Source organism: Giraffa tippelskirchi, chromosome 1, assembly GCF_054371585.1.
Source record: "Giraffa tippelskirchi isolate mGirTip1 chromosome 1, T2T-mGirTip1v1.2.pri, whole genome shotgun sequence".
Classification (NCBI taxonomy): domain Eukaryota; kingdom Metazoa; phylum Chordata; class Mammalia; order Artiodactyla; family Giraffidae; genus Giraffa; species Giraffa tippelskirchi.
The window spans coordinates 55,038,946-55,064,030 of record NC_137275.1 but is presented as its reverse complement, the minus strand read 5'-3'; the positions used below and the strand labels follow the sequence as shown (position 1 = coordinate 55,064,030).

General features: G+C 40.7%; 1 protein-coding gene across 45 annotated transcripts in view; it reads left to right on the top strand.

Moving 5' to 3' along the window:
* TBC1D1 (TBC1 domain family member 1) overlaps positions 1–25,085 on the top strand; it is a 226,326-nt gene that overhangs the window by 105,779 nt on the left and 95,462 nt on the right. For 42 of the 45 annotated variants that reach the window (XR_014082761.1, XR_014082782.1, XR_014082781.1 and 39 more), the window contains 7 exons: positions 4,922–5,377; positions 7,315–7,404; positions 9,140–9,244; positions 9,892–10,024; positions 14,799–14,890; positions 20,569–20,679; positions 23,083–23,211. Coding sequence is in view for 21 of the 45 variants with exons in the window: in XM_081592942.1 (XP_081449068.1) it covers positions 4,922–5,377; positions 7,315–7,404; positions 9,140–9,244; positions 9,892–10,024; positions 14,799–14,890; positions 20,569–20,679; positions 23,083–23,211 (1,116 nt within the window). In the remaining 24 variants the exon portion in view is untranslated. The remainder of the gene's footprint in view (positions 1–4,921; positions 5,378–7,314; positions 7,405–9,139; positions 9,245–9,891; positions 10,025–14,798; positions 14,891–20,568; positions 20,680–23,082; positions 23,212–25,085) is intronic. The other 3 variants (XM_081592877.1, XM_081593063.1, XM_081593037.1) reach the window with 1 other exon arrangement.

Sequence of the window (25,085 nt, the reverse complement as noted above, 5' to 3'; positions counted from 1 at the left end):
CCCCGCACCACACCCCAAGAAGGAGTGCTTGTTTCCCTCGCCACCTCTGGCATCTCCCTGCTTGCCTGCCCTCCTGCTTCTCTGCCATGATCCCTCAGTTTCTTTATACCTGAAATATTGGTGTATCCTAACATCCCATCTTAGCCTACTTCCTTTACTTTCCCTTTTTCTGTTGCCAGAGCATCAGCTACCTCCCATCTGTATACATGGGCTGTTGATGTGCAGTCGAGATCTCCTGTCTTGGACTCCAGGCTGGCTTGTCCAGCTGCCCACCACATGTCTTTACTTTCAGGTCCTTCTGGTCGTAGCCAACATGAACAGGAGGGGAGCTCACTGTAATCCTCCCCAGACCTGCTGCTTCTGTATTCCCTAATGAAGAAGCCTAAGCCAGAGCATCTGTGAGTCCTGTGCAGTCTCCCATGCCCCCAACTCCCCCATCCAGGTAGTCACCAGGTCTTGTGAGTCTGTCTGCCAGAACCTTTCTTGTAGCCTTTTTTTTTCTCTTGCAGCACTTGCTGCTTAGTTCAGGTTCCCAGCAGACCCCATCTCAGTTACTGTAAAGATGCTAACCAAACCGTCCTCCAGGCCCCATTCCTGTCTCAGGCAGGACTATCTTGTGTTCATCTCACACTCCTGAATCCCTGCCTCTTGGCGTGTATACCTAGGATGACATTTGGAAATAAAATGAAATAAATGACCCACTTCCCTTATGTAACAACTAATAGTGTAGGTGAGTCCAGGACAGAGTTATAAAGAATAGAGAATTCAGGATTTCATCATAAGTGGACATTACGCCTTCATTTTTTAAAAAAATTATGCAATTTTAAAAGACTGCTTTCCATTTACAGTTATTACAAAATGTTGGCTATATTTCCTGTGTTGTACAGTACATTCTTGAGTCCAGCTTACGCCCATTAATTTATACCTCATGCTCTCCTACCTTTATATTACTCCTTTCCCCACTCCTCACTGGTAACCACTAGTTTGTTCTCTATATCTGTGGATCTACTTGTTTTGTTTTTTATATTTACTAGTTTGTTGTATTTTGTGTGTTGTGCTCAGTTGTGTCCGACTCCTGCGACCCCGTGGACACAGCCTGCCAGACTCCTCTGTCCGTGGGATTCTCTAGGCAAGAATACTGGAGTGGATTGCCATTCCCTCCTCCAGGGGATCTTCCCCACCCAGGGATTGAACCGAGTCTCCTGCATTGCAGGATTCTTTACCAACTGAGCCACCAGGGAATCCCCATTTTATTAAACTTCACATAAAATTGATATCACACACATAAAGTGATTTCTTTGTCTGTTTTATTTCACTTAGCATAATGCCCTCCAAGTCCATCCATGTTACGGCAGATAGTAAACTTTCATTCTTTTCAATGGCTGAGTGGTATTCCATTATATATATGTATGTATATGTATTAATATAATTGTATATATAATTATTCTAGTTCTGTGAAAAACGTCATTAGTAGTTTGATAGGGATTGAATTGCATCTGTAGATTGCCTTGGGTAGTATAATCATTTTAACTATATTGATTCTTCCAATCCAGTAACATAGTATATCTTTCCATCTGTCTGCATTGTCTTCAGTTTCTTTCATCAGTGTCTTAAGGTTTATGGAGTACAGGTTTTTTGCCACCTTAGGTATGTTTATTTCTCGGTATTGTATTTTTTTTTGATTCAATGGTAAATGGAATTGTTTCCTTAATTTCTTTTTCTGATATTTTGTTGTTAGTGTATAGAGATGTAACAGATTTCTGTGTATTAATTTTGTAACCTGAAACTTGACGAATTTCTACTAGAGCATTAATGAGCTCTAGTAGTTTTCCAGTAGCGTCTTTAGGATTTGCTATGTATAGTATCATGTCATCTGCAAACAGTGAGTTTTCTTCTTTTCCAGTTTGGCTTCCTTTTTATTTTCTTTTTCTTTGCTTGCTTTGGCTAGGACTTCTAAAACTATGTTAAATGAAAGTGGTGAGAGTGAGCATCCTTATCTTGTTCCTGATCTTAGAGTGAATACTTTCAGCTTTTCACTGTTGTGTATGACGTTAGCTATGGGTTTGTCATATGCCTTCATTTTTCAAAAAGAAGTATCCAGGTCTGTTCTGGTAAAGAGAACTAAACTATCAAAGTTTTGCAAAATTAGACATAAATGGGAGCTTCCCTTGTGGCTCAGCTGGTGAAGAATCTGCCTGCAATGCAGGAGACCTGGGTTTGATCCCTGGTTTGGGAAGATCCCCTGGAGAAGGGAAAGGCTGCCCACTCCAATATTCTGGCCTAGAGAATTCCAAGGACTGTATAGTCCATGGGGTCACAAAGAGTCAGACAAGACTGAGCGACTTTCACTTCACTTCAGACATAAGTGGAGCCCGCTTTTTATTTAGTCTCTTAGTATACCCGAATAACTTACAGAAATGTTGTTAAAATGTTGAATTTTAAACTGTTTACAATTTATTGTTGAAACTGTGTTTGGCAATATGCCTTCAAATATTTTGAAGTTGTTATATTCTTGTCAGGATCCCTGAGATTTTTCTAAGCCCAGTTGTCTCCTTTACAGCCATATCCACACAGCTTACCAGCACAGGGAGAGGGAGGCACTGGTTTTTGACTAAAGCATTATCTTTTGAAGATTCTGATTGAAGGATAGGAAAAAGATTGGTGGCTGGGAAAAGGACCACAGCACAACTCTGTCTGCCTAGGGCCGATGTACTCTTTAGCCTCTTCTGACCTTGTGAAGAGACGGAAAAAGCAAGTTCTCTAATTTGTGTCTTGCTTGTGTTTGTACTTTATTACCGGGTCACCATAAATTCATATGACTTCACATATTTTCTCTCCCCTTTGATATGTAATGAAAGACACCATTACTCACTTCAGATGCAGTGGGAAGACCCAGCATGTAAGAAATGTCAGGTATTGTAAGAAGCCTCAAAAGACTGAGTAAGCTTTGAATTTCCTGTTCAGAGAGTGGGGTTAGTAATTAGGAAGATTCACATGACTCCTAATAAAATAATTTTACCCATTTGCTTAGAAAAGCATCTTTTATTTGCATGAACTGTTTTTCTTTTTTTTGAAAAAGTTATTATTCTTTACGTTCACAGAAACAGCTTTTACCTGAAAAATCTTTTAAGCATTTTTTTTTCTCTCAAGAGAGAAAAACTGAGGCTGTTTTTGCCAAGGTCCTGTAGTGACTATTTGGCAAACGTGTGAATGAAATCTAGACTTTCTACTCCTTTCTTCTTTCTGTCCTGTCTTTTATACTTGTGAATAAGTTTTAGGCCTCTGCAAGATGTGTAATTATTTGTACATAGAGGAATGAGCCACAGCCCAAGCTGTGCAATACTCAGTGCAGATGGATGTTTGATGTTGAAATTCTGGCTTCCTTAGTGTCATTTAGGTCTTATGCTTCAGAAATTAATTTTTTAAAATATAAAATATGTATAAAGATGTTTTGACTTTTTGTATGATAAAGTACCTTGAAAGGATATATCTTAATCTTTTCAGCAAAGATTGTCTTTAAGGTGTGCATGATATGAAATCACAAAGAGAAGAGTCTTTTGAGTTGGGTCTTTGGGGATTATGTTCTGAACACAGAATATAAGTGTTTTTCAGATCTACTGAACCACCTCCCTTTACTGTATGTATTGATCTTTGACCTAAATTAAAAAGGGTTTGGTTTTCTTTTCCTTCTGTAATGTTGTTAAAAAGACAATAGGCCTATGGGTATTGGGTGTTCAGTTGGATTTTCTTAGAAAGAGAAAAGGAAAAAATGGCTTTGGGTGTTATTTAATAGGTCATATCAAAAACTAGGCCCTTCCTTATGAAAATACACTCACGCCTGTCTTGTGTTAGTGCTGTGGCCGTACATCTTCCAGATGATGGGACACATGATTATTCATGCTGTGGAGGACTCGTCTCTTTCTGTGGCTTCTTTGAAGGATCTTGTCAGAAGCTAATGATGAGAGGGTATAGCAGTTGGGCCGACAATAGTACACGAGACTCTTTTGTTCATTCTCTTGATCATGACTACATTAGGAACCAAAGGCTTTAGAAGTTCAGTGGAAAGAAGCCCTAGTGTGTTGCCTTGATAATGATACTGTCATGGGTTGCTTAGTCCTTGATTAAAACCTCCTAGCTGTGTAGTCAATACTGTCCAACTATTAGGGAATATAAAACTGAGGAGTAAATTGTCAGTTGTCATTAGAGAAAATAATGATGCTATGATTAGAGGAAAGGTTGTGTAAGGTAATTTCAGTCTTGTTATCCTCATCCTGTCATTTATTTTGGAAGACTTGATGCACTGCCAAGATGTACTGCCATGAAGTCTAGAATAATTGCATACTGTTTTGGTGACAGCTTCTCGGAGAAGACTTTTGGCTCTGGAGTTGGGGTGACCAGCCTGGATTTAACTTGCTGTGTCTGTGGACTCATTACTTAAGCTTGCAGGCACATGAATCCCCTAACATATTCCCAGCATGTAAAGGATGCTTAATAAATACTACTCTCCTTCTCCTCTCTGTGAAAGTTGTACCTTTCCCTCTCCTGGTCCGAAAACTCAGTGGGCTTCTCCTTTGGCCCCATGTGATGGAATATGCAGTGCATGGATGTGGGGAGCATGATATGGCTTCTGTGGATGCGGGTCCTGTGCGTCCCAACCACTGTGCTGGGCTGGGCTTAGTCGCTCAGTGCTGTCCGACTCTTTGCTACCCCATGTATGTGTGTAGCCTGCCAGGCTCCTCTGTCCACGGGATTCTCCAGGCAAGAATACTGGAGTGGGTTGCCATGCCCTCCTCCAGGGGATATTCCCAACCCAGGGATCGAATCGGGTCTCCTGCATTGCAGGAGGATTCTTTACCAGCTGAGCTACCAGGGAAGCCCAACCACAGCATGTTCCATATGACACTCCTTCCTTTCCCGGCAGGTGCCTGAGATCATCAGTTCCATCCGGCAGGCTGGGAAGATCGCCCGCCAGGAGGAGCTCCGCTGCCCTTCGGAGTTCGATGACACATTTGCCAAGAAGTTCGAGGTGCTGTTCTGCGGCCGCGTGGCTGTGGCGCACAGGAAGGCTCCACCCGCCCTGATCGATGAGTGCATCGAGGGCTTCAGTCACGTGAGCGGTGGCTTCTCCTCGGATCAATGCCGGTCTGCGCTGCAGCCACCAGGCGATGGGGAGCGGGGCCCGCGGCCGATGCGCAAGTCCTTCTCGCAGCCTGGGCTGCGCTCCTTGGCCTTCCGAAAGGAGTTTCAGGATGCAGGCCTGCGGAGTAGTAGTTTCTTCACCTCTTTTGAGGAGAGCGACATCGAGAACCACCTGATTAGTGGACACAATATTGTGCAGCCGACAGATATTGAGGAAAATCGAACTATGCTCTTCACGGTAAAATATTATCAAGCCTCCTGCGCATCCCCAGTCTGGTCTGTGTGTTCAAAAGAAAATCTGCTTAGTCGAGCAAAGATTATCTGTGAATTGCTTTTGGATTTATGTGTGAATGCGTATATTTTTATTCTGAATAATTCTTTTGTCAGAATAGAATCCTTATTTAGTCCCCATTAGCCTTGGGAATCATCAGGGGGTAGCATAAACAGAATCTATCTTACATCCTGTATGATTTTTATCCCCCACCCACATGGTGGTGAAGACATCTTTTCAATGTGGAACAATCAATTAATGTGTGTAAAAGAGGCTCCAAAAGTTTTTTGTTTTTTTTTAAAAGATATTTCAAGTAATATATTTCAGCAATTTTTTTTTGGAAAATACCCCTTCTTAACTATCTTTATTAATTTGTAAAAGTACTTACACTTTGTTACCTGGGTAATTGGGGATAACATGATATTTGAAATTGATACCCAAACTACAGTATTAGTTTAGCCAGCTGCTTACTCTTTTCTAGAAATGATTTGATAAGCTGACAGTGAGCCAAATGCCAGAAAAGGCATGGGCAGGAGGCTGTCCCCGGCAGTTGAGGCTCCTGGGTTCTGGGCTGATCCTGGCTGTTCTGGAAAGGTTCCTGTCCTGGGAGTCCTCTGGGTCTGACCTGATGGGACTCAGCTGGCTCCCTAGTGAGCTGGCCTCTGCAATATGGGAAACAGATTGTTCTCAGCCTCCTCTGTCTCTTCTTTGGCCTGAGGCTGACTGAGAGTCTAGAGAGAGAGCAAGTTACGCTTAAATGTTACGTTTCCATGCCTAACTCAGGGCCAAGTGATGAGGAAGCTGGCTATGTAGATATACAGGTTTGAGATTGAGATGGAGTGTCAGAGGGCCGATTTCTTCCTCTTTTCATGGTTGACCTAGTATACTGAAAAGAGTGCTACGTTGGCAGTCAGACTGGTGTTGTAATGTGTGATCTGTATTAAAAAAAAAAAAAGCCACCAAAACCTCTTGGTGTCATTGGGAAAGCTGCTTAGTGCATTTATTTTAAAGTACTTATTGTGTAAATGCTATATACAGGGTCCCTCGCAACATGCTAGAAATACAGCAGTGAACAGGACAGGCATGATCTCTGCCCACGTGAAATTTAGATTCCAGTGAGAGACTGACAACTGATTGTACAAGTAATTATCTCACTAAAATTGTGATAAGTGCTGCAAAGGAGAGGTAAAGGATGCTGTGAGGGCTTCTGGGGAATCAGTTTCTGAAGGCAGTGATTTTCAGTCAGCAGAGGTGTCATTGTGGCTAGCTAGAGGAGCACCCTGGGTTCAGGGAGCAGCCAGGGAAGGAGGGAAGCTGCACAGTTAACGATGTGGTTATTGCAACACAGTCCTCTGCTCTAACAGAGATCTGTTAGGCTGACCCTCATCTACAGATGACAATGTTAGTTTGTGCTAGTTAGCACAATGTTAGTTTGACTGTTAACTTTTTTAGGAAGTCAGGTAGCAGGAGTGAGTACCTAACACAGTATGTACTCAACAGATAAAATAATTTAAGAAGACTTTTCTGATCATTAGAAAGTGTCCTGGAAATTTTAAAAGAGAAGCTCCTGTATCCTTGGAGATACACTTACGCAGAAACCTCTCTTTCTTACAAAGGGGAGCTGTGGGATCCTGAGGCTTTGTGACTAACTTTGGGATGTTTGGTCCTTTCACCTCAAGACTGCTGCCTGATGAAGGTGAACACACGGATGGTTGTCTACTACCCAAAGCCTATAGAACAGAGTGTGACCTGGAAGTGGTCTTCTACATGATATGGTCACTGTTCAATAGGAGCTTGAGCCATTGATTCTTTATTTTCCTGGTCATGAAATGAGAAAGTTTGTGTAATAAGTCTGAATTCAGTGTTCATGCAAAGCTACTTTCTTTCTTTCTTTGTCTTTTAAGATTGGTCAATCTGAAGTTTACCTCATCAGTCCTGACACCAAAAAAATAGCGTTGCAGAAAAATTTTAAGGAGATATCCTTTTGCTCTCAGGTAAATGGACATGGGTTATCAGCTCAACTGCAATTGAATTTTTTTGATGAACTATTTTACTGTCTGTCATTCAACCGAAGTGGCTAAGGTCGCAAGATGTATGCTTTCTAAGTGCTGGGTTTGGGATCTTGCATTTCCTTTTGTGTATTAAGGCAAAATATAATTTTGAAGTTAAAAATTTTGCTTTTAGCAGCCATAACTTACTGGAGAAAGTAGGTCTCCTTTTCTTTTTTTCCCAGTCATTGGTAGTAATGGTCCACAGTCATGATTTCCGGGTGTATGTGTGTGTATGTGTGTCTATATGTATATTTATATATACATTCATACACATTAATATATTTTTTAAAATACTTATTTTTACTTTATAAAAATTCATGACTTTTGGGATACCAAGATCATTATTTCTTCTTCCTTAAAATATAATAAATAATGACTACCTTTGAGGATGTTTTCCTTAGAGTACAGTGTCTACTTGAGTTCTTTCCTGAAAATCTCCTGGGTGTTTCATAGGGAGATTTGGAGAATCTGTCAGTTATAATGAGCTATGACAACTTTACTCAGAATCTTCCTAGCATAAATGTGTTACTTATTTGGGTAGTTTTAAAAAGTCTGACATCATTTTCTCATTTTCATTTTCTCAAAATTAATAAGATAGAATGAAACTCTCATTGTTGATTTATAACGTGATCTATGTAATGATTCAATAGGGAATTTTTCCCCCCAAAGGTGAAAATAATGTTCATGCACAAGATCGACTAGAGAACCATTTACAAAGAAAATGTTTTTTCCAAATCATATCCTCCTGTGGAGCAACCTCTTGCATATGCTTAACTTGCCGTTAGAGAACGTTGATGGCAATGCCAGGATGTGTCAGTGATTGCTCGTTTATTGGGAAATATTTGACTTGAAAGTGAGATTCTCCATAGACATTTTATCTTGATTTGCTTGTATTTCTACTGAAACGGTAATATTAAATATTTGCCTTTTCATATGATAGTTTTATTATTTCCTAAAGGATGTTTACAAGTTTACATGATCCCCTGCCCTTCAAGCTGTCAGCACTCTGCATGCTGGTGCTTTTAGGAGATGCTATAGGTTAATATTTATGGATGATGTCTTATCTGTATTAAGGTGCTTCTTAGCTGATACTTTCAAAACAAGTATACATATTAATATTTATTAAAAAGAGCTCTTAGGAAACTGTGGTACAGCTTTGGCCTTAATATCTTATGTTTGAAAGTATCTCTGTTCTTTGTGTGTATAACTTTTGACTCATTCTTCCTACCAATTTACTTCCTTATTTACTTGTTTGTTATTTTCGGAGTACAAATATTTTAAATCCTTTCCTTTAATTTTTGTGTCTGCGTGTGTTTACTTGTGTGTGTGTACAGTTTTGTTTCTTTGTTAATCTCTCATCTACTTATTCCTTAATACCTAAGAAAAGTTCTCATTTTTCTGTGTCAGCTTTTCTCCAATTCCTCTCACTACTAAAATGAGGATAAAAGCTCTGGTTTTCAGATCCTGCTTCTCTTATTGTGGGGATAGTCAGAGGAGTAACATTTTAGTAGAACTTCATATTTGAGAGATGTTTTTAGATATTTAAAACATCTAAGAAAATAGTAATTTCATAATGTCCTTTAAAACTGTACTGTGTGAGTCTTCAGCTGCACGTGTGGCAGTGGTGCCTCTTCTGGGTACAGCTTACCGTTCTTGCTCTTGTCCCTGCCTTCCACAGGGTATTAGACATGTGGACCACTTTGGGTTCATCTGCCGTGAGTCTTCCGGAGGTGGAGGCTTTCATTTCGTCTGTTACGTGTTTCAGTGCACGAATGAAGCTCTGGTAAGTGAGAAGGAGCTCTTCTTACCTTGAAATCTCATCTACAGGGGATGTCAGCCTCACTGATTTCTTTACATAGCAAAACCATACGGCCTCACTGACAAATTGGTTTTAATTATACTTTTGTGACTGTTTAATAACCAGCTAATATACACTTGAGACTTACTTGGGTACACATTTTCAATGTTCATCATGCTTAAAGGCCTGCTCACTTTCACCCTCTGCTTTAGCATCTTTCAAAAGTCATTTTGATCAGAAGAGTTGGTTTTTGTTCAGTATTTAATTTGCATATTGTTTTTACCTTATCTCCTTGAAAAGCTTTGAGCATTTATAGTGTTTCTAGACTATGTATCGGAGAAGGCAGTGGCACCCCACTCCAGTACTCTTGCTTGGAAAATCCCATGGATGGAGGAGCCTGGTAGGCTACAGTCCATGGGGTCACTAAGAGTCGGACACTACTGAAGCGACTTAGCAGCAGCAGCAGCAGACTATGTATAATCCTAATGGTTCTTAACGATTATTATCCATTAACCTGTGACTAACAGTCCAGAAGAATCTTAAGTACTGGCTCTTTCCACAGAGTCCTGAAGTCTTTGCCAGATCATTTTAAATGGACTTTCTGCTCTCTGTGGTCTCTCCTCTTTGATCAGGTGGATGAGATCATGATGACCCTGAAGCAGGCCTTCACGGTGGCTGCTGTGCAGCAGACAGCGAAGGCGCCAGCCCAGCTGTGTGAGGGCTGCCCCCTGCAGGGCCTGCACAAGCTCTGTGAGCGGATCGAGGGTGAGCCGGAGTGGGGTGGGGTGGGCAGGAGTTCAGGGACCTGGGCAACGTTGGAAGTTTCTGTCCCACAGAGGCTGTTGTTAGTTATGGGGTCGTGGATGGATGTCTCCTGTATGTCAAGTGCTACCATCTCCCTTCGAGCGGCCCTGAGGAGGGTGGAGGAGTTAGGGGAACAGAGGGCACAAGACCAGTTGTACTGTTAATCCTGGTGGGGTGAGTGTTCAGTTGGCTGCCATGAAGGGGTCTAGTAAGATGAGAGGTAAGAATTACCACTGAGTGAGCCGATTACATGGCTTCCCTGGTGGCTCACTGCAGCTCTCCTGCAGTGCAGGAAACCCAGGTTTGATCTTTGGGTAGGGAAGATCCCTTGGAGAAGGAAATGGGAACCTGCTCCAGTATTCTTGCCTGGGAAATCCCATGGACAGAGGAGCCTGGTGGGCTGCATTCTGTGGGGTTGCAAAGAGTTGGACATGCAAAGAGTCCATTACAAGGTCAATGATAGCTTCTTCCAGAGCAGTTTTAATGGTGAGGAACAGCCAGAGGGCAGGTTGCAGTTGAGGAGCCAGTGAGAAAGAGCACAGGAAGTGTTGCTCCGAGTTTTTCTAGGAATTTAGCTTGGGGAGAAACTGCAATAAATGTTATGATTTCCATGCTTAAGATATGCCTGGCACTGTACTGTTTTCTTTAGCATGTATTATCATCCATTTAATCCTCACCACTTTGTGGAAGGAAAAGGGATTACTGCACATTTGAGGGATAAGCAAACCTACTTTCTGGGGCTTGGGGCTGATAACCATCCTGATGGATGTGAAGTGGTATCTGATTTCCATTTTTAAAGACAAATTGACATCATCTTAAGGTCTTCAAAGGCTCATTTGCTGGCATTCCAGTGCTGTTTAAAATGGATCAAAATGATTAACACTTTCAACCATGTTTTCCTAGTTGTTCTTCTTTGTTGACATGATACAAAATATATCTGGGAACAAGAAAAGTTGTGCTTTAACAAGAGATCCCATCTGAGAGCATCACCAGTTCTTTGCTTAGTGGTTGTCAAGATAAGGTAAATGATGACGGCAATGTCCCCTCTGAGCTTGTTAAGAAGCCTGCAGTTACTTCAGCCTTGAAGATAAAGCAGATTCTGACCTGCAGGAGCTGGAAGAGTTCCAGAGTTCCACCTGACAAATCTTTCTTTGGTCTGGCTTAGCTTTCAGAGAGCCACACCTGAAAAGTTTAATTATGGTAGGGATTTTGCTGCTGTAGTTTCGGAGTTATCATTTAATTCATCTTTTTACCGGATAAGATCCAAGCAAAGCAGAAAGCTATGCTAATGTAAAAACATCCATTAACTAGCACAATTTGAAGACTAGCGAGGGTACGTTTTGCCTACATGATGGGAAGCATTTCTAAAGCATCGATGGCACATTATTAGAGCCATCTAATAAGGGAGATACTGATTATTTTATGGACAGTTAGTTTCAGGTTCTTACATTTTGCTAGATTGCATCCCTACCCAGGGATCCAACCCGAGTCTCCTGCATTGCAGGCAGATTCTTTACCATTTGAGCTAACCAGGGAATCCCCAAGTAGAATGAAATAGTTTATTAAAGCTCATTGTATATACCCTTAACAGTGGTTCTAATAGGAAGTTATGATCTGGCCAGGAACATCATAAACAGTGGAGAGGAACAATGACATGGCCACAAAAAGAAAGACTTAAAAACTGTTTTCTTAATCAATTGATGTAGTTAATATGCTCTGGAATCCATAAAGCAGAATAAATAGACTGTACTTGTGGGTGCCATTGGATACTTAAAACACGTAAGAGGGGCAGCTGTGCAGATTCTGTGTTTGGACTCTCTACGACTGCTAGTATTTATATAACATTTTGCTTATTTTAAAGTTTAGAGGAGCATTTTGAGAATTCTTGGAATAAATTACACTTTCACTAAAAAGAAAAAGTTGAACTGAGGTTTCCTTTTGCTCTCCAAGTAAATTTGCCTTCGGCAAAGCAAAGCTATTCATCAGCGCTCCCTTTAATAAGAGCTTTTTCTGGCGGCCAGCATGAAGGCAGATTGACTTGCTGCCCTTCTCGCCTGTAAAACCTTTGGCATCACGGGAGTGCTGCCTTCTTGCTGCAGAAACCCCCGGAGCAGCTGAAAGTGTTGAGAAGCCCCACGGAGGGTGCACAGTGAAGAGCAGGCATGGGGCCTGGAGGACCAGCTTTGATTTGAGGTGGGGCAGAAAGGACCTAATGAATTGAGAGCTCCTGAAGACAAAGATGAAACTGCCTAAGGATCTCTGTATACCTGCTGAATATGAAGAGTAGACTGTATTGTATGATTTCACCTGAGATTGTTAGAAGTATGTATAATGAGTCTAATTCTTCTTGAGGTTTTTCCTCCATACGTGAATGTTTCATCAAACAGTACAAGTGTGTCCACGAGAGGATGCTTAGACGGTATCATTGACATCCATATGCAGGGAGGATTTTTGTTTAATGACTTCTGAGTGCTAATTTTGCTCATAAATGTAAACACTGTTTTGATTCAGCCTGTAAGTAGTTAGTGCAGTGAAGGCATCGCTGTTTCCCTGGCTGGTGTGACCTGACAGCTTGCCAGAGGAGTAGCTGAATGAACTGTGCTCTGACAAATCGAGCTGTCCTTTCTGCACCTTTAATCACTTCTCTCTTTTAAATTGAAGAATAGTTGACTTCCAATATTATTAGTGTCTGTGTACAATATGGTGATTCAGTATTTTTATATCTTGTATACCATACAGTGTCATCATAACATTATTGACTGCATTCCCTTTGCCATACATCACATCCCTGTGACTTATTTATTTTATAACTGGTAGTTTAATCCGCTGGTACATCTTAGTCCCCTTCACTTATTTTGCCCTTCCCTCTTCCCCTCTGCCCTACGGCCACTAGCTTGTTCTTTGTAAGTCTATTTGTGTCTTGTTATATTTGTGTTTTAGATTCCACGTATAAGTGAAAATCTGCCCTACTTGTCTTTCTCTGCCTGACTTATTTCACTGAGCGGTTCACTTTGGTATTGAAGTCACCGGTGTCAGGTGACTTGACTGTGTGTGGGTAAAGGGAGGCAGTGGAGTGTTCTGGAGTGGTCTCTGGAGGCAGATCAAGTGGGTCAGATTCTCACTCTGTCCCTTACGTAGCTGATGACACTGGACAAAATATTTGACTTGATTGTGCCTCAGTTTCTTCACTTATGGACCTTTGGATTACTGTACATAGTGCCCACTTCCAGGATTATCTTGAGGGTTGATGAGATCATGTGGTGTTCCGTAAAGTGGCACAGCAGTCATTAAAAAAAAAAATACTGGCTTTTATTTTTATGGTGGCCTTTTAGGGTTTTCTTGGCCACAGAAAAGGTGGTGGGGGAGTACCTCTGGAAGGACTTCTAGAGGCTGCAGTGGTTTGAACTGGGGCAGTGGCCTTGCCACAGCTTGCTGAGAGGGGTGGGGTCCCTGCCTTCTGTGGCAGGGGGTGGGGCAGGGAGAGCAGGGAGTGCTGGCTCTGGGACAGGCTTGGCTGCTAATTGGCTTCCTGACCGGTCAGCTGCCTGGCTTCTCTGGACCTCAGCAAACTCATCTGTAAAACAGAAGCCTGATTTCCAAGTCCCTGTTCTTGATTTCTGAGATGTCCCGTCTGGCCATCTTCATTATGTAGATAAATCTGGCCCAGAGCCTGGCCCAGTAGCTCACCCTCAGGAGGAGGAGATGGGGTGGTGAGTGGATAGGGACAGGACTGCCCTAAAAGTCATTGGCATAGTTTTTTTCCGTGATAGGTTGGCAAATCCTGTCATCCAAATCTCATCATGTGTGTCGTTTATCTTTGGCCCCAGGGGAAGGCAAAGCAGGATCTGAGCCATATATATGTGGAGAAGGAACGTTCTGAAGTACCAGATTCTGATGGGCACTAAAACAGCAGCTTTATTTTAATGACTTTCCCTCAGAATCCTCTGTAATGTTAATTATGTGGTCATAAGACTATTAATAAGCTGCTGCTGCTAAGTCGCTTCAGTCATGTCCGACTCTGTGCGACCCCATAGACGGCACCCCACCAGGCTCCCCCGTCCCTGGGATTCTCCAGGCAAGAACACTGGAGTGGGGTGCCATTTCCTTCTCCAGTGCATGAAAGTGAAAAGTGCATGTGGTGGTGAAAGGAAAGTTGTTGGTCACGTGAATCACTTTTATGTGAAAGAGCCTAACCTGCAGGAGAATGTTGGTCAGTTTTCAGATGGGATAGTAGTGGTTTTTCCTTAAGGGAGATTGTCTAGTTTACATATAAACACTCACAAGGGTTTATCGTTTTCTGAGGACAGTGTTCCAGTTGTGTGCGGTGTTTTAACGTGGAGTAGTGGCAGAAAAAAAGTGATTTGGAACCACACAAAGCTGAAGTAGAGTCCAGTGTTTTGGTCTTTGGGAGTCTTGTGAGCTCTCTGGGTCTCAGTTTTCTTAACTGTAAAATGGGGCTAATCAAGTCCTCTTTATCAGATTGTTCTAGTATAAAATGAAATGATACAAACCTGATTTTTAAGTTGGCATCTAGCACATGAGGGCTCAATCAAAAACTGTTACTTGTCAGTATCATCATAACTGACATTATTATTGATTAGAATTTCCATAAAACCTCTGAAGCCTAAAGAGGGAGGGAAAGCATGTAAGAGAGGGAGTGAGAATGGAAGGTGTTAACTCTACGTCGAAACTGTTACGTAGTGTGTTCTCAGGTCTCTTTTTTTTTTCTTAATAGGAATGAATTCTTCTAAAACCAAACTAGAACTCCAGAAGCACCTGACAACATTAACTAATCAGGAGCAAGCAACTATTTTTGAGGAGGTTCAGGTACAGTACTGGTTTTTAATTTCCAGAAAGGGAAAAAAAAAAAAAGGCAGCTTCTCTGTGGAATGTTATCATAAAAAATAGTAAAGCAGACCTGTCGGAGCCCTGAGGAAGTGGGCCTGAGTTCCTCTTGGTTTGAGCTTTAACAGCTTCAGGACAAGGGCAAGGTCAGTATTGCAGACTCCTATCAGAACTTGGCTTTCATGTGAAAACTACTAAACCAGGGGAGCGCTCTCTTAAGGAATGAGAGGAAGGAAATTATAAAGTAGAAAGAGCCTCAGCCTGGGAGACAGAGGACCCTGGACTTTGGTCCCTCAGCACTGCTCTCCCCAGAGACTTCTGCCAGCTCCATCCCACTCAGGATTTCAGACCTCAGTGTGGGAGTCTTAAGGATATAACATTTTGTACATGAAATTGAATGTAAGTTTCCCTCCTCGCTCTTTTTTTTTTTTTTTTCAGTTTTGAAAATACATTTAAATGTTGCCTACACTATATAGTATATCAAACCTAAGCATAAAAACAAAATATAGGACAAAACCCAAGCTCAGTGGTTTCCTGCTCTCACCCTGGAAATGCGCTCTCATCCTTGCATTTAGATGCACGTATCTCGGGGAGACCATGCTCCGTGTGCTGGGATGCCTGTAGGCCGTTCATTATGAATCTTTGATGAGCTCATCAAAAATGTCATGTCCGCTTTCGCAAGGGGACGTTTTCTGTGGTTTTGTGGCACTTTTTCTCGGGAGGCGATCACAGCAGAACAAAGCTTAAGTCTCCTGTAACGAGGAGAGTGGCAAGGGCTTTGCACACAGAGGAGTCTTCAAACAAAGCGAGAAGGCCAGTAAGTCTAGGTTGTCAGTTTTCTCTTCCTCCTCACTGGGGCAAAGGCTACAGACAGGGCCCATGATCTGTTTTCTGTTAAGAGTGAGAAATTGAAGAATTGTCTTTTTCTTTTTAATCACATGTTCTAAGTTCTCCTTTCCTTGGTCTTCTACAGTAGAATTAGAAAGAGTTTGAATTTTAGAAATAGCTTAGAAGGTCATTTTCGCAATTATTAGTTGCTTTTAAACTTTCTTGTGTTCTTCTGAATCGAGACACTACTTAATTTTCTTAAAGGATCTTTAGAGTTCTAAGTACACAGTACTCTCAGACAGACTTAATGTGATTGGTACTTAGAATTCTTAAAGGGATGGACAATTTGCTTCTGATGGTTAATGCATTTGTGATGGGAGCTGGGGCCTTTTTCATCTGATGCTGGCTTACTTTGTTGTAGTGCCATCAAGTCTCTTTAGCAAGCATAGAAGATTCATTCCTTCCCTAATGTGACTTTGCTTTCTTTTTCATTTAGACAGCACTGTGTAACTTTCCCCCAAACAGTGTGGTGAATCAGGGAAGGTAACACCCCAGCTATTGTTTTGCAGCAGTGACAAGTTCCTGATGGATGTGATTCTGAGGTTCTCTTTGATCCATGTGAGTTAGAGACACTCCAATATATTACAACAAAGAGACTTTAGAGAAAAATCAGTGAGAGAAGTTTGCTTTAAAAAATTCATTCAGTTAATATACTGGAATACCTGTGTGTTGTTGTAGCAGGCTCTGTAATTTTTTGATTAAAGACCAAGAAGTCATATTGTTCATTGGCTTTGAATAGCCAGCTTGTACTTTGTCCTTCATCCTTGTAGGCGTGGCTCTTCTTTGAATAATACACACTTAATATGGATCTTGTCTTCTGATGGCTTATTGATAGTCTTGTTATTTCCTCAATGACTGTTCTTTTTTTTTATAAAATATTATATAAGCCAAGTCACTAGTTTCTTTTTAGGTAGTAGTGCCTGCTAATGCATTTGACAATCATGCATTTTGAATGGATCACAAGGAAAAAGTGGCTTTGCACTGTCATGAGACCTCTTATAAACAGAATGGTTAATATTTTTCCTTTCAGTATTTCCTGGAGAAAAGTTGTTTCTGAGGAATTCTCCAAGGGCAAGTTTTTATAAAACAAATGTAATTACTATTGAAATAATTGTACTTAAAGCATGCACTGGGCTTCCCTGTTGGCTCAGATGGTAAAGAATCTGCCTGCAGTGTGGGAGACCTGGATTAAATCCCTGGGTCGAGAAGATCCTGTGGAGGAGGGCATGGCAACCCACTCCAGTATTCTTGCTTGGAGAATCCCTATGGGCGGAGGAGCCTGGTGGGCTGTAGTCCACAGGGTCTCAAAGAGTCGGACACGACTGAGCAACTAAGCACAAAGCTTACATAGTCACTTGTTTTTGTAAATAAATGTTTCATGGGGGAAAAAAGTGCAACCCAAATGGAACCATAAAGGAAAAGAAATTAATTACTGTGCAGTGATGCTGAGGTTTATCACTGCTGCCAACAAGCCGGCTTTGACTCTGAGCTCTGAGAGGAGGCCTTGGTGCCAGATGGGCCTGTGGATGTGCTAACCCTTCTCTAAGAGAACTCATGACACTGCAGAGCCACTTTTTAAAATTTATGACCTTTTTGAAATGTAGTTTCCAAACACATCTAAGCGGACATGTGAGAAGCCTCGCTGCTGGCAGGGTCTGGCTCTGTCCTTGTGCTGTTTCCTGCTGGCAGGGTGTGCTGAGATCATGTCGGTTGTCCTGGGGAGAAATTGCTTTCAAGCTGAGTAGGGCTAGTAAAGAAAATGTCTCAAAAGTCAAATTCTCTTCATCTGATTGAGTGTATTTCAAGGAATGACTTAATACTCAACTGAGTAAACCAAGTAGATGTATACTCAATAAATGTCGATAATGGATTAAATAACATGACATGACTTTACAAGTTAAAGATTAATAGCTAGAGGAGCTTTTTTTCCCTGCTTGAACAGAATATATAGGAACTTAGTTGGGTTTTTCCACGGTTTTAAAATGATTTGTACAAGATTTCATTATAATTTTTTAAAAAGATGTCATTGTCCAACTAAGCATTTTAAGTAGACTCCTCAGAAGACTATAGACCTTCTCAGCACGCTGGTTCATAGACAGTGTTGGAAACTGACTCTCATATTGCTTTTGTAACTGGTTTATAGCCCCACACCTCATAGAGAGGAAGTTAAGAAACATATAACAAAATTGGCTTTGTTACTTTTAACAGACAATTGTTTTGTATTGTTCTTTCTTAAAAAATGAGCTAACAATAGAAAAGCGTACAAATCAGTGGTGTTTAGTTCCATGAAGTAAACTTTTTTTGAGGTATAGTTGATGTATAATATTACATAAGTTTCAGGTATACAATGTAGTGATTCACAATTTTTAAAGGTTTATAGATATTACATACATAATGACTATATATATATAAATAATATATATATTATATATAATTATACTGCAGTTTTTAAAGGCTTATAGTTATATACAATATATAATTATATAGTGTATATATATATAATTATATAGTGTATATATATTATATATTATACATAATATATAATATATAGTATATCAGTTTTAAAGGTTTATAGTCATTATATATAATAAATATATTTAACAACTTTATAGTTATTATAAAATTTTGACTGTATTTCAGTGAATTTTTATAGGATGAGTACACCTTGCAGCAACACACATGTTAGGAAATAGAGCATTTCCAGCCTCAGAGCCCCAGCTTGGTCCTGCCCCAGGTAACTGCCATCCTGATTCTTGACCTGACTCCATAGGTTAATTTTGAATAAGCAAGTTAATTTTGACTGCAAAGCAATATTATCCAACTTGAGTCCCCATTATTTTCCTTAGACCTGTCTCTCTGACTCATGAATGTTTATAAGATTAGGTCACCTTCAGGAAATAATGATTTTCGCCTTTGGAGAATGGTGAAGTTCCCTGGGAGGCATTCGAGAGACTTCACTCAATGGAAGGGTAGCCCGTAGTCATGTTTCAGTTATTTTAAGGAAGCGTTTATTTCTTGACCTTGTGTGATACCACAGACATGATCTTCTCGGCCTCACTGTCTTTCCCTTGTGACATTTAATGAGCTCCGTGATGCGGTGTCTGGCCAGCAGCTGTGGGAGTACATTGTGCTCGGTTTAGTCTCATTTTCTGTCCATTCCAGTAGTTTCTTTCATGTATATATTGAGGAAAAGAGAATGTACTAATAATGCTCCTCTCTTACTGCTGCATTCTTGGGCTGTTTTGATATTTGGAAATAATTGATTGTGAAGAATTTCTCCAAGAAAAATACAGATTTTCTTGTGAGAATGCCCAAAAGTTTCACTGAAGATTAGGAAAAGAAAGAATGGGTCAGCTCTCGGGTACCTGCTCAGAGGCTTCGTAATTCCTGTCTGCTTCTCTTTCTTACAGTTTTTTTTTTTTTTTTAATAGACTTATTTTTTAGAGTAGTTTTACAGGAAAAGTGGATGGAAATACAGAGATTTCCCATAAAACTTCCCATGCCCCCTCCCCGTCCTCAAGCCAGTTTTTCCTATTAATGTCTTGTCTTAGTGTGGTACCTTCATTACAATTGAGCCAGTATTGACATGGTAACTGAAGTCTGTAGTTTACTTCAGGGTTAATTCTTCTGATCATTTACTACCATTTCCTTGAGTAGCAGAAACAGCTTATTTAAAATGATCTTTGCTTTTAAGAGAGGGAATGTTAGAAGGTCTGGGTTAGGTGTTACCTCGGCTGTCTTTCGAGTCTATGACACAGAGGATAAACTTTGTTTCTTAGTTAGCTGGGCTGCTGAGAACAGACTTGATTCAGCCTCAGATGCTTGTGTAGTTGATCTGTTTATTATACACCCAGGCTTGGTTTTAAAGGGCAAGCTAGAGGCTTGGGGTAGGGAGAGAGAGGAGCAGGGCAGTGGAAAACTGTCATTATATATATAAAAAAAGTATATTTCTAAAGTTCATAAACTGCAAGCTTTGTGTATCTCCGGAGTAATTCAGTTTTGGTTGCTTCATATTCAGTGAAAATAATTGAATACATTAAATTAGATGGTCTTCTAAACATGAACTCTGTTATTTCAAGTCCAAAGAGTCTGGGAACTGGAGGAGACCTTGGAGTGTATTGCGTGCATAATCTTCATTTGAACAGACAGAGAGGCTGAGCTTAATGAGTTGCCTTTGGTCCCCCTTCTGGGCAGTACTTTGAACCTACATGACCTGATTTCTAGTCCAGTGTGCTTTGCCACTACCTTGCCCGAAAAATAAAAGGAATGCAAAGAATTTTTAAAATATGAGAAAAAAAATTGTGAGTCTGTGCCGTGAAATTTTGTGTGCAAGTGTATGCCTTTTGGGGCTCCCAGAAAATGCTTCCTGACGAGCATGTTTGATATGTGAAAGAAGCCGTGACCCTGGATCAGTTGCTATTTTCCTTTCTATAAGCTTAAGAGTTTATAAATGTGCAGGCATCATGGCTCTTGTCCTTTTCTGATGTTTTCAAGAGTATTTATTAAATATTTTGACTATGCCTCTATCTGATGTGAAATGTTTATTTTAGGTATAAGGACATCAGAGGTCAGAAGCCAAATCTGGCCCACTGGCTTCTGTTTCTTTTTAAAACTTATCTTCACTTTTAGGATCATTGGTGCCCCCTAGTGAGATGATTGGGTGAAGCACTAGTCGATGGATGACAGCTGAGCATTTTCAAATGGATGGTTTAGCAGTCTTGGTGACAATTAAAAATTAATGTAAAATATTCTTTTTTTTTTTTAACTTTAAGAAATTGAGACCAAGAAATGAGCAACGAGAGAATGAATTGATTATTTCTTTCCTGAGATGTTTATATGAAGAGAAGCAAAAAGTTCACATCCATATTGGGGAGATAAAACAGGTATGGCATTTTTTCTCTTTGTCTAATTTCACCAGGACACTGTAGAACAGAGTCTTGAGGATTTTCTGAAGCTTTGAAACCTGTTTTCCCCTCTGCAATTTGTTTTCACTTGTTACACATGTAGGGAAAATTTGGAAATGTTTAGATTGTGCTTGGAAAAGGTGAGGCAAGTTTCTGTCTGTGTCATTGTGGTGGGGGCAGAGTGGTTGCTCTGACAGGGGGCTGGAGTAGGGCGTCGAGTGAATGCTGCTACCTGAATGAGCTCTTTGAGCTGCAGGGAGCCAGGCCCTGACATCTCACCTTTCTCCCTGATAAAATGAGAGTGACATTGTACAGCTTCTTTCACAATTACATAAAGTGCCTGGAAGTTCTTTGTACTAAAAATGCAGTGTGAATGTAAGATAGCACTACTGATAAATCGCATACAGTATTGGCCTGGTTTATATGCTGCTGAGATACAGAGCTTCTGTTTTACTTAGCATGTTGGGGGTGTGGAGTTGGAAAAAAAATACAAGGATATTTTTGATATTCATCCTTGTTGTTGCATAAATCAGTAATATGTTCCTTTTTATTCCATTGCGTCAGCAGCACAGTTTGTTTCTCCATTCTCCTTTTGATGGACACCAAAGTTAATTTTAGGTGCTGGTTATTGTGAACAAGGCTGCTGCTGGATACTCTGTGACACCACTGGATGGTGGGTTCTGAGCTGAGAACTTCATCCTAGCTTCAAAATTTAAACCTTGGCTCCAAATGTTCATGCTTAGAGTTCACCCCTCAGTCTTGGCATGGGCAGTATGGGGACTGCAGTACAATTCACTCTAGAGCCCCAAACTGGAAGCTTATCTAAAAACCAGCATCAGCTTCAAAGGAGAAACTTCTAGATGCTTAGTTTAAAATAAACAAGGACTGTGTTATTTTCTAAATGTGAATTATTTTCTAAAGATTGTCTTTTCAGATTACATTTGAATTATGGTGATAGACATAGGAAAGAACCTTTTTAGACAATAGAGGAGACTAGAAGAAACATTGCATTAAGTATACAGAGATTGTTATGGCTTGGTTTATAAAAAGAAAACCACAGTGTAGTTTTTCTTCTGTCTCTGAAGGATCTGCTACATACTACCAATCTTTTAGCCAGTATTTTCTTTATATATCAGAATTATTCAGAATGCTTCTCCTTTGTGAAATTTTGGTTGAAAGCAAGTCTTCAGCTTCTCAGGAGTGAACTGGTGTTGAGTCGAATGCAAGCCCCTGTGGGTTCTTTGTGGATAATTCCCTTTGCTGTAGAGACTGACTTGAGCCTGGATAGGCTCTAATTGTTGGTAAATGATTGGACAGGACCAAACTGCGACTAATAACACATTCACCCAGGGTATATAATTTTTTGAGTGAATGCCAGAGCCTGTGCTCATCATTGTTCTTCTCGACACCTGCAAAATGTTAACTTAGCCAAAGCTAGGAGTGATATGAAGGCATTTAAGGTATTAATCTGCACACTTTTCTGTATGCTTGAAATATATAACAACAAAGGATAGTTGGTGTTTAGAGTAATGGAGGATGTGGTTGTGTGTTTTTCTAACAAAATCATCATCTAGGAGGAAGCATTCAGGTAAGAATCCACAGAAGAAACAGTTTAATCTAGAGAGTTTTATTTTATTTCATTATTATTTTTTAAGCATAGCTCTAATAAGTAACATTAAATTTTATTTTGTGATTGACAAACTTTTATGTTGTCATTTCATGTTATGGTCAGTTAAGGGAGAGACTGGGTTGCAGAGGACAGTGAATAATGAGAGGATGGAAACTATAGGAGAGAGGAAAAAGAACTCTATGGGAGGGGATGACGAGATTATTGTAGGCAGGATGGATTCTTCAGTTGATTAGATTTATTTTGTCTCACCTTCTGAAACACCCCCCAAAATAAGTTGTTACTTTAATTTGGAAAGCTAATCATAGTCACCTTTGTACTGGAAGCTGAGCCCATTGTTTTTGATGCTTTACCTGCTTTAATCGCATAACACAGTCCTATGATTAGATCTTGAGGTTGGTTTCAGTTTACGGAAGAGGAAATTGTGGCTCAGAGGAAGTAACTTGCGCAAGGCCATAGCTAGTGAATCTCACGTCTCCCATCCATCTGCGGAGCCTGAGCTCTAAACTCTTTGGGAACTGATTGGTTTCTAAGCGCTTTTCCATTTTGTTTGGAGTGGGTAGTGCAACTCTTTGAGGCAAAGTTATTTCCCAGACTTGCAGTCATGTCACCAAGGAGCAGATGAAGTCACAGAAAGAATACGACCTAGGATCAAAAAAATGCATCCTAGAAATTTTTCAGTCCTTTAAAAAGGAAGGAAAGAAGGAGGGAAGGAAGACCTAAGTGGCTTAACTTTCCATTGTTTCACTTTTTAGGCGTCACAGATTGCAGCAGAGAATATTGGAAGTGAATTACCATCAAGTGCCACTCGATTTAGGCTAGATATGCTGAAAAACAAAGCGAAGAGGTCTTTAACAGAATCTTTAGAAAGTATTTTGTCCCGGGTAAGTGACGTAATTCCTCCTAATTTCAGTTAAATCCCTTGTTGAGAGAGCATGAAATTCAGTTCTTTGCTTTCATTCCATCAGTGTTCATCATAGAGTATAAAAGGGTAAAGCCTTGCTCGTGTCTTCTCAGTGTTAGAAAAATGTTATCTACCCTTAAAATTCAGTTTATAACTTAGGGTTAAAAAAATTCTCTACTCTTTTGTATTATATTCAATGGAATTTTTGTCTCCCAGAGGAATGTTATTTGTTGGCCAGACCCTGTAAAGAGCATGGATTAGGTACACCGAGGTGTGGGTTCTGTTCTCCCTATCATCACTAGGTACAGTGTAAAAATTGTCTTTGTTAGCTGCTATTGTTATGTGTCTGGAACTGTTTATAGCAGGATCTGCAAACCATGGCCCTTGGGTCAAATGCCATTCATCTCCTGGTTGTTGTTGTTGTTGTTGTTTTTGTGGGATCTTAGTTCCCCAACCAGGAATCGAACCTGAGTGCCACTACATTGTAAGTGCAGAATTCGTGGCCATGGAGAGGTTACTAATCTGGGACTTTACAGAAAAAGTTTGTGACTGGGAGCTCTCCAGGAAGAACATATGTACCAATCTGGGAGTTCTTTAACAAATGACTACCACCCTTCCCCACCCTGCCAGCATAAGTGTAAATACCTTGATGGCACTTCTGAGAAATCAAAGTTCTCTTTTCTCTCAAAAGTTTCACACCTTTTTGGAACTTATAATATCTTTTTACTATTCTCTTTCATTTCATGAACCACTCCAACTGAAACTTTTTTTTGTTAAATTTTATTTTGTGCAAAGATGTTTCTGAGATTTTACAGCATCCTTACAGATCATTAAAACTGGTTCATTTACAAAACTGGAGTTGGAGTGGGCCTGCCTTTGAGAGCTCCCAAACGGAGAGATTGTGGTTTGCGTGTCATAGGCTGGCAGTTCACTACACTGTGTTACTCAGAGGAGAGTTGTTGAGCGTGTACACTCAGCGCTTGCTTTTCTTCTAGATGCTCTGTCTCCTCTCCTGCCCATCATTCCTGTCAAATGACTAATCTTCAGGGTGCTTTGGAATGTTTCAATTCAGTTCAGTTCAGTCGCTCAGTCGTGTCCGACTCTTTGTGACCCCATGAATCACAGCACGCCAGGCCTCCCTGTCCATTACCAACTCCCGGAGTCTACCCAAACCCATGTCCATCGAGTCGGTGATGCCATCCAGCCATCCAGCCATCTCATCCTCTGTCATCCCCTTCTCCCCCTTCCCCCAATCCTTCCCAGCATTAGGGTCTTTTCCAGTGAGTCAACTCTTTGCATGAGGTGGCCAAAGTATTGGAGTTTCAGCTTCAACATCAGTCCTTCCAATGAACACCCAGGACTGATCTCCTTTCGGATGGACTGGTTGGATCTCCTTGCAGTCCAAGGGACTCTCAAGAGTCTTCTCCAGCACCACAGTTCAAAAGCATCAATTCTGCGGCGCTCAGCTTTCTTCACCGTCCAACTCTCACATCCATACATGACCACTGGAAAAACCATAGCCTTGACTAGACGGACCTTTGTTGGCAGAGTAATGTCTCTGCTTTTCAATATGCTATCTAGGTTGGTCATAACCTTCCTTCCAAGGAGTAAGCATCTTTTAATTTCATGGCTTCAGTCACCATCAGCAGTGATTTTGGAGCTCCCCAAAATAAAGTCTGCCACTGTTTCCACGGTTTCCCCATCTATTTCCCATGAGGTGATGGGACCAGATGCCATGATTTTAGTTTTCTGAATGTTGAGCTTTAAGCCAACTTTTTCACTCTCCTCCTTCACTTTTCTCAAGAGGCTCTTTAATTCTTCTTCACTTTCTGCCATAAGGGTGGTGTCATCTGC